General features: G+C 41.4%; 1 protein-coding gene across 6 annotated transcripts in view; it reads left to right on the top strand.

The window, feature by feature from the left end:
• Positions 1-13,885, top strand: part of TRERF1 (transcriptional regulating factor 1) — a 99,077-nt gene extending 85,192 nt beyond the window's left edge. For all 6 annotated transcript variants that reach the window (XM_027893509.1, XM_027893506.1, XM_027893511.1 and 3 more), the window contains 10 exons: positions 811-1,180; positions 1,724-1,784; positions 2,552-2,691; positions 3,413-3,516; positions 4,718-4,793; positions 9,939-10,027; positions 10,843-10,956; positions 11,640-11,828; positions 12,330-12,538; positions 13,174-13,885. In XM_027893509.1, the coding sequence (XP_027749310.1) occupies positions 811-1,180; positions 1,724-1,784; positions 2,552-2,691; positions 3,413-3,516; positions 4,718-4,793; positions 9,939-10,027; positions 10,843-10,956; positions 11,640-11,828; positions 12,330-12,538; positions 13,174-13,495 (1,674 nt within the window). In that variant the 3' untranslated portion in view covers positions 13,496-13,885. The remainder of the gene's footprint in view (positions 1-810; positions 1,181-1,723; positions 1,785-2,551; positions 2,692-3,412; positions 3,517-4,717; positions 4,794-9,938; positions 10,028-10,842; positions 10,957-11,639; positions 11,829-12,329; positions 12,539-13,173) is intronic.
• The last annotated feature ends 1,332 nt before the right edge of the window (positions 13,886-15,217 follow it).

Genomic DNA, 15,217 nt, shown 5'->3' on the forward strand with positions numbered 1-15,217 from the left:
CTCTTTCTTCCCACCTCACTCCCATCCCACAGAAATCCAGATTCCAGGTTTGCACAAATTCTGTGCCTTCTGCTTCTGTGTACTCTGATTTTTAACATTCAAATTGTAGAAGTCCGGGCATGTTACAGTGTGTGAATTTCCCAAATGGTCATCTACTACCCTTTTTTTCTCCAAGGAAAAAGGAGAGAGTTAAGTTCAAGATTTGTTGCAGCTGGACTGTAATCAAGCCGATGGGAATGTAGTGATAAGAGGCAAAGAATTTGAATTTATTACATTTTTCTTCCTTTCCTGCTGCTGAGTACTGCAGTAATTTCACTGAGCTCATGTGTCCTTCCTGGTCAAACTAAATGCATGCATTGAAAAAGCTCTCATATAAAGTTTCTAATAAACTGTGGCTCACATGAGGTATCTCCCAACAGCCTGTGTGCTCAGTGCAAATAGAAGTGCCCAGGGTGCCTGGGTGGAGTTGAAGGAGGGTGTGGGAGACTTGTGGTCTGGGAGAGCCGTTCCCAGCACTTTCAAAAGCTGGCAGCAGCCTCTCTATGTCTGTCACTGTGGCTCAGCCCTGCCTTGACCCAGAGGGCTCTCTGATGGAGGTGAAGGTTAATTTGTCCTGGTTTTTCTCACTCCCCTGAGGTTTCTGTATAGATATCTACAGATACTGTACTGGCAAGGGTTATTATGGTGGTGCCTGAATAACTGCGTGCTGGTTACAGCTCTTCTGTGGCCATTGCCCAAATCTGTAGGGGATTGTGCACAAACCACATTTAAGCATGCCTAAATACTAAGGTTTTACATGTTTTCATTTAGGAAACTAGCAAAAAACCTCATCCAAGTGCTGTAAAATTGGAAGAAAACTTCAAACCATTGCAGGATAAGAAGAAGTATCGGCACAGACCGGAACCTCTCTTCATACCTCCTCCTTCTTTCAACCTCAGCATGTCCCACTCCGGTGCCACTCTGTACCAGAGTCAGCTTCGCTCTCCCCGTGTTCTGGGAGATCATCTGCTAGACCGGACACATGAACTCCCCCCCTACACTCCGCCACCGATGCTTAGTCCAGTTCGGCAAGGGTCTGGTCTCTTCAGCAGTGTTATCACTTCATCTCATAGCACCTCACATACTCAGCTGCCACTTACTCCACTGACACCTACTCCACGGGTGCTCCTGTGTCGGTCTAGTAAGTATTACATTTACAGAGTGGCAGTACAAAGGAAATGCCACTGTCCTGTCTTCCTGTGTTACCATGTGGATGATTTCTATGTGTGCTCACATGCATGGCCACATCTGCTAAATCACAGGAAATGCCCAGTTTTGCCTTGGATTTTGCAGAGGCACTGTTGAGAATGGAGGAGCCTAATCAGCGAGTAAGGCTGTGATCTTTCCTTGTGGTCTGCCTTGAGAAAGGACCACCATGCCTCTCATTACATCTGGGCCTTCTGTAGTGGAGGAAAAAGACTTGGTTTGAGGCATGGAGTTTACTTTAAGTGTTTATTCAGTGCTTCTCAAGAAAAGGTGTCTAATCACCCATGATCAGGGCAGTAGAAGCATCTGCTAGTTTGGACATTTCTGTTACCTATAAAAATTTAGACTGTTTCTGTCTAAATATCAATAAAGGGTCATTTTTGCATCATAGACTGGAGTAATGTTAATAGGGAGGTGTCAGTGCAGCCCTGGAGGGGGTGCATCTACAGCAATACTCAAACTGCAATCTCTGTTTCAGATAGTATTGATGGAAGTGTCATTCCAGTGACGCCTGGGCCTGGAGAACAGACTGTTGAACCGTAAGAAAAACAATATTTTTTGTCACTGCTCTTATAGACTATCTCCAGCCTGAAGGATGTGGCCTGAAGTGTTTTGAGCTGGGCAGGTAGTGTTCAACTGCCTGAAATCAGTGTTGGGCTGGAGGCATTGAAGTTTTCTATGGATGGTGGCTGAGGACATTTGGTGCGAAGCAGCTGTGGGAGAATTAGGTGTCATGGCTCAAAAATGCTAGGAGAGGCTTGGTGGCAGCCACTGCAAATGAAGCAACAGTGCTGGCTGGGAAGAGGGCTGTGAGGAAAACGTGCTGATCCAGTACTCTAGCTTTCTAACATACATTTTTGTATCTATGGTGGAGCTTTAGAGAGGTGTTACGTGGTAGGTTCCCCAGGCAAACTGCAAACAGGATTGTCCCTCAGTAGTAATGGCTCTTTCTGCTCTCTACTGAAGAGCACCATTCTCTATGGAACAGAACGTTGCTGTTTCTGACATCTAGCCTCTTTGCTAGTCATGCATATAAGATAGCTTGGGTCGTCCCTAAGGTATGATGTCTCAGTGTAGTTTGAATTGCATATTGAAATTTTTGTTTTCCCCCAAGAGATCAGTTCTCTCTGGTATTCAAAATACTTGCCCCACTGGGAGTAAAGCATTGCGTAAAGCAATCTGACACAATTTCCTGCCACTTGAGTGCAATAAAAGTTTTGTTGGAAATAGAGCGAACACCAGTGTGAATTCTGTTTTTTCTGCATCTCGTGTGGTTGAATATTTATGTATTTATTCATCTTTACAGGCGAATCAATATCGGGTCCAGGTTCCAGGCTGATATTCCTGAGCTGCAGGACAGATTGCTAATGGAGAAAGACGTGCACAAGGCTACTTTGGTCTGGAAACCGTGGCCAGAACTGGAGAACAAAGTCTTCCAACAAAGAGGTAAAATAATTTGCCACTTTAGAAGTTCCTATGTCAGCCTGTGCCTGTTGAAGAAATACACATCGATTTCTCATGTGTGATTTTACAAAACGTTCAGGAGGATGGATATTAATTACTGAGAATGCAGAGAAAGAGACCAGAACTACATGTTACAGCTTCAGAGTAATAGCGTTATATAGTGGCATTTAAAGTGAAGTCTGAATGAACTGCTTTCTGGCAGCCAAGGGGGAAAGATCGTTGCTGGGAAGTTGGGTACTGAACTGCCTGGTAAGGGCAGAGGTCACAGATCAGAGGCAGCTGATGGCCCCTGAGCCTGTCCTGTGACCATAGTTGAGAGGAAATGTGACAGGGTTGGTGGATTCTACCTGTCCTGAACAGAGTTTTTTCTTGCTTCCAGCACAGTTAATTTCTGTTTCTCTACCCTGGCTGGAGCCTTCTTGGCACAGCAACATCACTGGCATGTGCAAGTCACTGTCTCACAGGCAGATCTCTGGCTCTGTCGTAGCTTATCCTATCCCAAGGAGCTCTGCAAGTCCCATTACGTCCTCTCCTCAGTGAGTTATCCTAAAACAAGAAGATGAGATGCTGGGGAGAGAGAGTATTGAAGAAGCTGCTGCCCTGAACTGTGTTGTCTCTGAGTGGCGTAACAAAATCTTTGGCTCTGGATGTTTGACTGATAGGCTACTGTATCATCAGTAAAATGTTGACTTATTTTTGACAGTGGAAGACCTTTTAAATATGAGCTGTTCCAGTGTGTTACCTGGTGGAGGAACTAACTCAGAATACGCTTTGCACTCTCTCTTTGAAGCAAAAGGAGATATTATGGTAAGATAAGAAGCTGAAAGGGGAGAGATGATCCTCTTCTGCAGATAAATTAGCATGCTTTATTAAACGGATTTAGATATGGTTGTATAAAAAAAGATTTCTGATTGATTTGCAATGATGCTTTAAACATCCTGTAACATTTTTGGGGAATGACTTTTCACTTTATTCTCTAATAAATTTAAATTTCAAAGCAGTGCCTCTCTGAAGGCTTACTGTATATTTCATATAGATAAGATTACTTAGTTTATAGCCTTGGAGCTTTGAATGCCTCCCAGCGCTTGCTCCAGCCCTGATATTTCACAGGCTTTATACTTGGTCACAGAGAGCTTAGTCCTCCTCTAGCCCTTATAAAAACCCTTTTTTGTAGCAGCAGTCACATCTACTTATTTGTTCAGAACTGTGAGGTAACTGCACACAGTTCTTATATAAATAATGCATTTCAAATATTTGCATTAGTTTAGTGATGGGAATGTTATTAACTAGGGCAAAACATCCATTTTGCCCAGTGTTGAGAAAGACAAGGCCCTTGCACCAGTTCCTGGAAAGCCAATTTAAAACAAAATGCAGCAGAACACAGGGCTGGACTGATCTCACAGTATTGTCTAATACAGTGGGCTTTAGCTTGTGTCCCAGTTTCCTTAGGCTCTGTTAGCTGTATCTGAGTGGGTCTGAGTCAGGTGACTGAATTTACTGTCAGGATGTGGAATTTGCTTTACAGGGAGTCTGAATTGTCAGGGGAAAAATTGTAGGGATCCACAAATATCTATTTCTCTGCTCTGAAGGAGAATTAGCTATACTTGCTGTCATTCCTGATGGATGTTGACCTAAACAGGTATTCTAAAAGACTTCATGCTATATTAATGCTGTCAAACCAGCCATTAAATATTAGTGTCAATTAAAATTATCAAGTCAAATACAATAAACTGTTTGTATGTGGCATGTGGAAGGCAGGGAAGAGCTGGAAGTTTCTAAGTAGTAACCAGTTTTCTGCTAATTAAGGCAGGGCAGGTGTGCATTAGGTGGTCTTTTGTAAGGTACAGTGTTAATGGGCCTTGAATAATTTGATGTGATTTTATATGACAGAAAAGAGAAAAGGGAGAAAATTAATTCGTATCCTCGTACAAAATAGTCTTCTAAATGCAGTTTTATGCAGCAGCTGATTGCATTTGCTAATTCTGTTTCTCCCTGCTTTTTCATTTAGGTTGCTCTTGAAAAGCTGCTGTTGCTAAAGCCAGTGAGATTGAAGTGTCATCCTTTGGCAAATTACCACTACGCTGGTAGGTTTCCTTGTGATCTCTCTGTCTGCTGGTATAGAGAGTCCAAGCCCGGCATCCCAGGCTGGAGCATGGGATCACACTGCACTCTCTGCTGTCCGCTGCAGGGATGGCAGCATCTCATGGAGAGGTGATGTGGACAGTGTCGAGGGGTTTTTCCAGAGCCTTTCGTTACAAATTTAACAGTTTTTTACATGACTGAGAATATGCGGAAAATTTGCATCCATGTTGCTGTGTAAAATTCTATGGATTTAAAACTGCCTCGAGTGATTCTTTTTCTCTTAAACTGACATGTGATCTCGTTTTAAAACTGCTGCTATTTGTAATTTATAATTTACTATCAGTAAGGTCTGAATTGTTTGGTATGTAAACATCTGCCTTCTCTGAGGTGATGGTGCACAATCAATGAATATGATAATCATGAGCATCCTTGCAAAGAGGCAGTGGTGTAACTCGTAGTACTGTCTTAGTGCTGCTTAGAGAGCCTCTCTTTGTGTGGGTCTAATCAAAATAAGTCTAGGTTGGTGACTTTGACAGACTTAGCAAGAGCTGCATTGGGGTGATGAAGCAGAAGTGCCCCCTGTGAAATACACAATGTGATGTTAAGCCAGGCGACTTGAGTCATGTAACCAGAACATAGATGGCAAATGTCTCTCCTCTGTAGCCCTCTCTATTACCCCCTAACACTTTGTAGTGGCTAACAACCGCTTAAACACAGAACAGGGTTTTTCCTAAGACAGTTGAGGCTTCATCAGGGGAGACCTTATCACTCTCCACAACTACCTGAAAGGAGGTTGCAGCCAGGCGGGGTTTGGTCACTTCTCCCAGACAGCTATCAGTAAGACAAGAGGGCATGGTCTTAAGCTCTGCCAGGGGAGGTTTAGGTTGGATATTAGGAAGAAGTTGTTTACAGAGAGGGTAATCAGGCATTGGAATGGGCTGCTTGGGGAAGTGGTGGATTCTCTGTCCCTGGAGGTATTTAAGAAGAGATTGGATGTGGCACTGAGTGCCATAGTCTAGTAGACCGCAGTGGTAGTATATCAAGGGTTCAGCTTGATGATCTCAGAGGTCCTTTCCAATCCAGCTGATTCTGTGATTCTATGATCTCCAGTTTAGGCTCAATGGGAAACAAACATTCTGGTTTGTCTTCTGGTGGTCAGTCAATCACAGTGTCAAGTTCATTTCCAGTTACAGTCATTGTGCGACATAATTATAGAAACAACCTACTTCCTGGCTGTAGCAGCCCACTGGAAAGGCTCACAAGTAACAGGAGATCTTTTGTAAAGCAAATCCTTACCCCTTGTCCTGAGAACAAGAACAGAAACATGTTTGATGGCAGCTCATAATGATAATGAGTAAATGTGAACATGAGGTTTAGAGTTTTGTCTGAGGGAGATGCCCAGTGCCTTTGATAACAGCTCTGCTGCAGTCAAAAGGGTGGACATGTGGGTGGATGGAGAACATCAGCCAGGAACTTTGACCAGGATCTCTTGACTGAAGAGATGATACTAAATCATACGTGTGAGACAGTTCAGAGCATGAGAGCAGGAAGATGAGGAGATATCCCAGCAACCTCTTCCTCAGTGAACAATCTAATTAGCAAAGCAGATAAGAAATTTCTGCCTGTGTGGCACAGGAGCAACAGCCTTTACTGAAACAACTTCACAGTAGTTTCAGAAAGTGTTTTACTGGGATTCAGGGAGGAGCCAGGAGAGACTTGATTTTTTTAATCTTTAACATGAGATGATACTAATCCTTGTTAACTAGCACTGAAACCTGTGGACACCAGCGTATCACCGTTTCTTAAGCAGCAAAGAAAGTTTGATTGTACTTCCCACAGCATGAAACAAAATATCACCAGTCTGGATTTAAGAACCATAAAATAACAAGACAGAGCATTACTTTCTAATGCTCTTGCATGTGATTGCAACTTATATGACAGCATCACTCAAGCACCATGCAACAGCTCTTGAATAACAGTTTATTTGCTGGTAATCAGCCACTCGAGGCATTTGGGAATTTTCTCTCAATCTAGTGCATGAATAGCTTTAATGTAACTTCAAGTGATATTTGCTTGGGTTGACTTGTGTTTTCTGCTCCATACTCAGAAATCACAGATCCTGGGCCTGCCACATTTAAAGGTGGAATATACTGAAACAGAGCATGGCACGGACTCATGAGAATTACTGATACCTCAAACAATAAATATCGGAACTCACCCCTAGCATTGCCCTCAAATGAGGGTACAAACAAATAGCTCACCTTGGAAACCTGTTGGCTTGTGAGGAAACCAAGCTGTAAAACTTGAGGATTTTCTACTGTGTGCCCAGAGAGCTGGCTATGCTGACCCAGGGCTGATTGGACGAACACTCTAATCTCTCCATCCTAGCTTGGCCATCTGTCAGGATGGTGTTTTAGGGAAGAGAGAGGGAATGTGTATCTAATCACCGTTGCAAACACTTGAATTGTTCTCATCTGAACAGTGGAATTTCTCAGGTCTGAAGCTCTGCAGTGAGAAGGATGCAGGAGAGATGGTCTCTGAAATAAGGCACTTCAAGCAGTCTGGAAGCTTTTTGTAGGTACTGCAGTAGGGTGTGGATCAGACCCAGCATATGCTGAATGTAGTAGATTTGAGCCACCTCTTAGTGGGGCTGCCTAGGTGTAGGTGTGGCCCCCTTGAAACCCATAAGTTGGGCCCAAAGGGCGCAGATTAGTAGAAGATATTTATTGTCAATTAATCAGTGCAAAAACAATATGGCAGGTAACAGAAAATACAGAATGAACGTCTAAACATAAAAGATCAGCTTAAAAATTTTATCTGTATTCTGAAGCCCAAAATTCTTTTTTGCTGCATTGCAGATCTCTCTCTATGCATGTTCTCTATATCTCCCTCAAGCTAACAAGAGCAAAAGTGGTTTCCCAGCAACCAGAGTTAAAAACAGCTTTTCTTCTGTTTCTTTTCCTACACAGGATTTATTCTATTAATTAGGTTACTTCCAATTAACCCGCATAATCTTGTAAGGGTCTCTGCTAATACCACAGCTATTGGGGAAAGTCTGTAAGGCCCAAATCCTCCATAGGTGTCCAATAAAATTAGATCATGGAAGTGATTCTTTGTTATTATTTTTATTGTGTTGTTTTTTTAGGAAGGTGGGGTAGAGGCAGGAGAGCAGCATGACTACAAAAAATTAAAATCCTCCTTTGGTGTTGTTACCCTTTCTAAAGTTATGTTTTGGCATAGTAGAGTAGCCCCCTGGACTGAATCAGTGCATTTACCCCTGCCCGAAGGGAGGGTAAATGCAAACGACTGACAAGTTGTGTAAGAAAGGAATGACACTGGTTCAGGGTGGGAAGGATGGAAAGGCAGTGTGTCAGCAGAAAGATCTTTGGATGATAATAGAATAAGTTAAACTTGTGGCTTGAAGCCAGTGCCTTTCTCTGATGCTTAAGAGAGCTTTAAGTGTAAATCTCTGTGGAAATAACTAATGCATGCTTATATCCAGTACTGAAAAAGCCTACAGAAAACAGGCTGCAGAAAAGTTAATTTTGTAGTTTTCAGCATATAAAGGAGCAGTGAGATACCTGCTCTGAACTTGTAAGCTTGGGAGCTGATGGTGAAAAGCAAAACATTTGTAGTTAATAAAATATATATTTTTTTAATAGACATAAGTAACCTGTAGAGTTCAATACCATGTGTGGTGTCAAGTCCAAGTTAATTGAAATCAGTGCAGAGGCAAACATTTCTATGGAGAATGGTAATGTTGACAGGAGTATTGGGGATTTTTTTTCATAAAAGTTATAGATGTTTCAGAAACTCTCAGGCTAAAGTAGAGTCTTCTCATAGTGTAAGTCATTTCAAAGGCGTCCACATTATGGCTTCTTGCATATCCTTCCTTTAATATATGTAATGCTGCCCACTCTTAAACAGAACACTGATGCAGTAGAGCAATCCTGTGTTCCTTCTCTTTAACTAATACTGAGGAAGCATAAATTCATTTCAATTTAAATGTTGATTTCACATTTTCACGGGCAGTTAGGCTGGTGGAGCAAACGCAGAATAACAATATTTAGAAATTTTATATACAGCTTCCATTAAACGATCAGGAAATACTTTTTGCATATTGCACATTGCTACAATCTCTGCATACTGTTGCACATGTTTTAGGTGTCTTACCTCAAGCCATGCAGGTGAAGAGCTGCAAAAGGATCTTGAAAGAGTTATTGTCTGGAGAACAAAACGATAGATGAACTTCTATGTAGTCAAATGTAAAGTGGCATATATGGGAATAAGCAATACAAGTTTTACACAGGAAGTTAGGAGTTCTCTGGTGATACTTCTCAAGTAGAATGACAGCTTGGGATTATAATGGTGGTTCTAAGAAAGTATCATCTCTGTATTTTACAAAGCTAAAAAAAAGGTCAAACGTGAAGAGAATAGAGAACATGGTGCCACGGTGACAATCGGTGGGTTGCTCATATGTGGACTTCTGTGTGCCTTTCTGGTACTGTCATCTCTATAAGGAATGTTTTAGTACTGGAAAGGTTCAAAGAGGGTCACAAGTAATGATCAAAGGTTTTGGAGTGGCAGAAAGGGCATGCGGTCTTGAATAGCATGGAGATGATGGTCAAGTTTGGGCTCATTTTATCCTCCTCCTGAAGACCAAAGGGTCATCCAGTGAAGCTACTGGGAGCCAGGAAACAAAGAAAGAGGAGATGGCTCTTTATGCAGATGGTTCACATATCTGTGAAACTCCTCAGCAAAGGATGTTTTGGGTGCAAGAATTTTAATCAGCTGAAAGGAAGAGTGTCTCAGCACTTACAAGGGTAGTTACTAAATAAGCAAAAACCAGACTCAGGAAATCCCCTGCACCAAAAGTGGTCAGAGGTTACGAAAAATTGGGGAGAGGAGTTGTGTTTGCTTGCCCTGATCTTACTGTTTCCTAGGCAACCATCTGTGAATACTGCTGGAGGCCGAGTACTGGTTAGATGGACTGGAGGTCTGAGTCAGTACACCCATACTTGTATTTGGGTAGCAGCTATGAGTAGCATTTGCTTGAGGCTTCCCAGCTTTTGTTTCAGATGCTACATCAACATAAAGGTGGTGAGTTTTTACCATTTATAATGAATTAGTTTTGTTTTTTTTTAAAGGTTCTGACAAATGGACACATCAAGAAAGGAGGCTGTTCAAAGAGGCATTGTCCACCTACAGCAAAGACTTCATATATGTACAGAAAATGGTAAGGTTATTTCTGTTCTGTCAATTGTTTGGGGTTTTTTTATCCTTTTGCTGTGTTCTGTTCCTCTTTGTTTTCCCTCCAGGGTCAGACAAGCTTATTGCCGGCGTAGAGCCAGCAGGAGTTACAAGAGTGATTTATTCATTGGACATACCTACACAATAAATACCTGTAAAAAACAGTTACAAATAAATAAAAACTGTTCCTTTTGTTATTACATGTAAAAGTTTCCACACCTGAAGTCCAAATCGTGGCATTCTGCGTGTGGGATAAGTATGGTTCTCCATTATCATCTTGGTGTTCGCTGGCAGTTTGTTAAAAGATACTCGAGTCCCTGGCACGGAGCCTGGTGCCAGAAAGGGTTGAAACCTGTAAATAAAGAGAGAGAGAACATGTTTGGGCTTAATTTTCACGTTCTGCCAAGACGCAGAAAAGGCAAGGTGTATACATCTTAGGGCACAGTACCCTCCTTCTTAGCTCCGATGTTGAAAAACGTGCATTTATGCAAATCAAATCTTAATTCCTAGATTTCTCAGTTGTATTGTACACTTGAGCTATAAAAGTATATTCTGAGTCATTTTCTGGCTGGAGTCTAGAGAATCCCAGAGAAATCTACTGAAGCTGAAAAAGTCAACACAAATTTTGCTGAAAAAACCCCACTATTCTACAAGAGCATTCCTGTTGTAGTTAAACTGCCTTTTTTTTGCCCTCCATTTGAACGTTTGAGTAATAAAGCCTGACTCTTGGAATGTATTCAAATAGTGTTGAATGAAAGAAAAAATTGAGATTGGACTAATTCTGTAATTACTCAACTACAGGTTAAGTCTAAGACAGTTGCACAGTGTGTGGAATACTACTATACCTGGAAGAAAATCTTGCGCTTGGGACGGAAACACAGAACGCGTTTAGAGAAAAAAAGAGATGAATGCCTGGTAAGTCTAAAAGAATATGAGAAGGTTTAACACTGGATAATTTTTGTTTGCCCTATTTTGAGGAGGAGGTTGAACTAGGCGACAGGTATCTTCCAACCAAAATTATTTCATGATGCTAAATTATGTTCTGTATGGACATTGTGTGACCTCAGCTGCACCAAGATCTGTGTTCCTGGACTGAAATGAGTTAAAAGTGCACTATCTAACTGTAGTCCAGCAGGTAAACCTCTTTAAATTCTGCCTGTGCCCATGTCTGCTCCTAAAGGTTGCTCTAACATTCTGGTACAAATACCACTTGAGATGTGTTGGTCTATGAGTTGGGTTTGAGGTGGGTTTTTTTTGTTTATTAAATAACTTGGCTACAAGTACAGTGCACATTGTCTTTCTAATGGCAGGAGAGTACTGCACCCTGGCATCCGTATCTGCACCTGCACATCTGGCATCTTTGGAGCCACAGCTCCATAATACAGATGGAGGGTGTTTTGAGCACTGCAGAGAAGCTTCCTGTGCTATAGCTTATCCATTAAGTGGCAGTAGTTCCAGAAAGACCAGAAGTTCATTCAGGATAGGAAGAGATACTGAAACTGGGAAGCAGGCTTGATTAAAAAGCCTGCTGTTCAGAACTCTCCACTGCTGTCTTTGACCGTATTTCTAGTATTTCTCAAGTGCACTGTCTTTTTCAGACAAGTGGAGAAGAGGAAGTGTTAGAGGAAGATGAGGAGATTGAAGAAGACAGAAAGGAAGAAATGGAAATGCAGAAGTCTCCTGACCCACCAGCTATCCCTCTTGTTGGACCCATAGATCTGCCTGCTCTTCAGGGTCTTCCACTTTCTTCGTCCTCCTTCATCTGTAAAATGCCAAACTGTGGCGCTGTGAGTCTGTCTGGTATATTTAAGGGGGGGGAGTGGTGGTGCGTGTAAACTAGTGAATTGTGATTTTGGAGATCATGGATTTAGACTATTCCTGGGCAGTGATATCTCCTGAATATCTCTCTGTTACAAAGATATTACAGATATTTTGACTGCTTTAAATTCTTGACTTTCTTAATTCTCACCTCACCAAATATAAGCAGTTTGATCTGTACAGAAAACTGAATCCCGAGATGATGCGTCAGTTAGAATTACTGTATGGTAACAGCTCTGATTATGTTACACAACTGAAATAATAGGATAGCTCACTGCTTTGTTTTCTTATGACTAAGTTTCTTTAGTGGGATTGTGCATATTACACGTGAACAGTTGTTCCGTTGTGATATGCATTCAGCACCTTACTTTCTGCAGTTCCAGTATTGTCTTGTGATTTCTTGGGGTTTATATTTTTTGTTGTTTTGTCTTTGTTTTTTTTCTTCCCTCCACCCAACAACCCCCCATCAGGTGTTCAGTTCCCGACAAGCGCTAAATGGCCATGCTCGCATTCACGGAGGTACGAATCAAGTGACAAAAACACAATGCACCATCCCAGGCACTAAGCAGAAATCTGGTACGCAGAGCGGATACTGCTCCATCAAGAGTTCACCTGCCCACAGCACAACAAGCGGTGAGACCGACCCAACAACAATTTTTCCTTGCAAGGAGTGCGGCAAGTAAGTAAATATGAGTATCTGCAGTACTGCATCGCATTTGCCTGTTTAGATTCCAGATCAGTAGTGCTGTGAACAAACCCTTTATTTCACTCTGATGGTCTCAAAAGAAGTTCTCCCCTTGGATGGGAGAATTTACCAAAATTCTCAGAGATGGGTTTGCATGACATTTTGGATGTGATACCCCTGCAGTACTTACTCCTGTTTTCCTGAATCCATTTATGTGTTAGAATTTGTACATCTGACAGTCCATCTTTCTGCTTCATCACAGACTTGGGTGTGACAGTGCGCAGCTTTCTCTGTTTCTTTGCATTGTCCATCCTGTTGTGGTATTACTTCACTTTTTTCATCCTGTGCAAGATTGCTGTAAAACCAATACAGGGAGGATTAGGCTGTGCACGGATACTGAAGTAAGTGTGGGAGCTACAAACTACCTTTGGCAGAGTTAGAGCAGGCCATCAGGATGTATAAATCTGGTGGTTTGTCCCTGAAATTCGCACCATGGCATTGCAGACTTCACTGACTTCTATTTCAGGACAAGGAAGCAAATGTACTGATAGGTTGTTGAGTCTTTTTTGGCTCACTTCATCGAAAGCAATGCATTTTTATCTGATATTTTTTTTCCCTTTAAAATTTAGGGTATTTTTCAAAATCAAAAGCCGCAATGCTCATATGAAGACTCACAGACAACAAGAAGAACAGCAAAGGCAGAAGGCTCAGAAAGCTGCTGTGGCAGCAGAAATGGCAGCCACTATTGCAAGAACTACTGGGCCAGCTGGGCATAGTTTGATCCCCCTGGATCACATGGGTTTGGTTAAACATGTTGAAAATGTTGGTGACATTGATGACGATGTTGTTCCGGATCTGGGCGATGTCATGGAAGAGAACGAAGTCATGGATGCTGACCTTTTATTGGATGATGAAGATCCAGATCTACTGCAGGATGATGCTGAGTTGTAAATAAAGTTGTTTGATAGACAGCTACTGAGCACACCCTGAATGGATCAATCAGGAAACCTGGACTGCTTGTTTATTCCCCTCTGATTGTAAACTACCTGTTGAAAATGATAATTCTTTTATCCAGGTCTAGAAAAAAAAATCTGCTTTTTTCCCTTTTTTTTTATTAATTTGTGTTTTGGGGAAGAAATAAATAATTGGTACAAATATTCTTATAAGGTGTTTTTATCTGAGCTCTTCTTGCTGATAACTTCCAAGGCCACTAATTACAGAAGTTTGTGGTTCTGCTGTCAGTTCCCTCCAGATGGTCCCAGTAGAATCTTTAGTCTTTAACTCTTCCAAGTTTCATTTTACCCCAATTGCAAGAATAAGCTTCACACACTTTTGATGAAACTTTTTTTTTTTTGCCTATATTGGATCATTTCCAGCATCTTCTAGAGACTAAATGTCATCTCTCCTAAAGATATGATTATATTCTTTGTGTTGTCATTTTAAGGGAGATGGAGGGGGAAAAAATCTGATTTAACTGTGAAATAGTTACAGGAGTGACTGCATCATCTGTAATTGCAGTACATTTTCAGTTCTGTCTTGTTTACAGAGGATATTTTAGACCTTCCATTTTAGCAAGGTTTTGATCTTCTTATTTTCAAATGACCTAATTCAAGGACTGAAGAAAGAAAATTATTGTACTGTGGTTCACATCATCTGATGGGAACACTGAATCAGGAACACTGCCTTGGTAATCAGATTGCACTGGAAATACTGTGCTGTGACAATAAATCACACTGTGGAATAGCCATGTCGATGGTTTTAGGGAAGTCTGTGCTTGAGCAGTGCAGGGTTCTTGCCCATGGAACAGAGATTGGTGGAGTATATGCCTTCAGCCCATATTAATTATTACTTCCAGGTATAAAATGTTAACCTTGTGCCACTTTCAGTCCTCATTACAACAAAGTCAAATATTGTTTATGCAGTAAAACATACTGCAAAGGTGAGTTGATGTTGCTGTTTAATTACCATTTCTCCTCCCATAGGTTCGGATCTACCTGCTGGATGCCTGACACCATTTATATAAATTTAGATTTGGTTCTCTGAATAAATAGGATATCAAAAGAATCATACGTTGCAGAATAAAAGAATTAAGGAAGAATTGGAGTTAGGTTGAGTGGACCTTTAATTATAGAGTATGGATGCTGATTGCAGAGCTTTCACAGGTAGCAGCACTGACTTTCTTGTGAATTTTGCACAGTAGAGGAGTATTGCTAACTTTATAAAATATTTTATAAGTGATTTCAGATCTTCCAGGTTTTAGGGTTGTTTGGGGTTTTTTTAGGGGTTGGGTTTTGTTTTATTGGGGTTTTTTTGCCTCATTCCTAATACCTTTAGCAGAATCTGAGTAATGGTAGGTCTTATTTTCTACTGTCTTTCTTCCTTGTTTAACTATGCAAAATGAGGGCAAATTATGGCACTTTTATATAAGAGTACTGGACCACACAAGTTCAAGAACAGTGGGACCCATTGACAGAGAGAGGTGCCTTCTCTGTCATAGCCAAATACGTGAAGCCAAATGACCTCAACTTTCTACTTAAGGTCAAATGCTCTGATGCTAAAGAAGAACCCTTTAGGAGAATGGAAATAACTTCCCAGTTTCTGGTTAATGAAGTTCCTGGTTTTGTACATGTTTTTTTTTACTGCTTTGGGGGTTGTTCCAGAGGTTGTCACCAC

Source organism: Empidonax traillii, unplaced genomic scaffold (genome assembly GCF_003031625.1).
Source record: "Empidonax traillii isolate 1590-97213 ecotype Southwest subspecies unplaced genomic scaffold, ASM303162v1 scaffold391:size1093220, whole genome shotgun sequence".
Classification (NCBI taxonomy): Eukaryota; Metazoa; Chordata; class Aves; order Passeriformes; family Tyrannidae; genus Empidonax; species Empidonax traillii.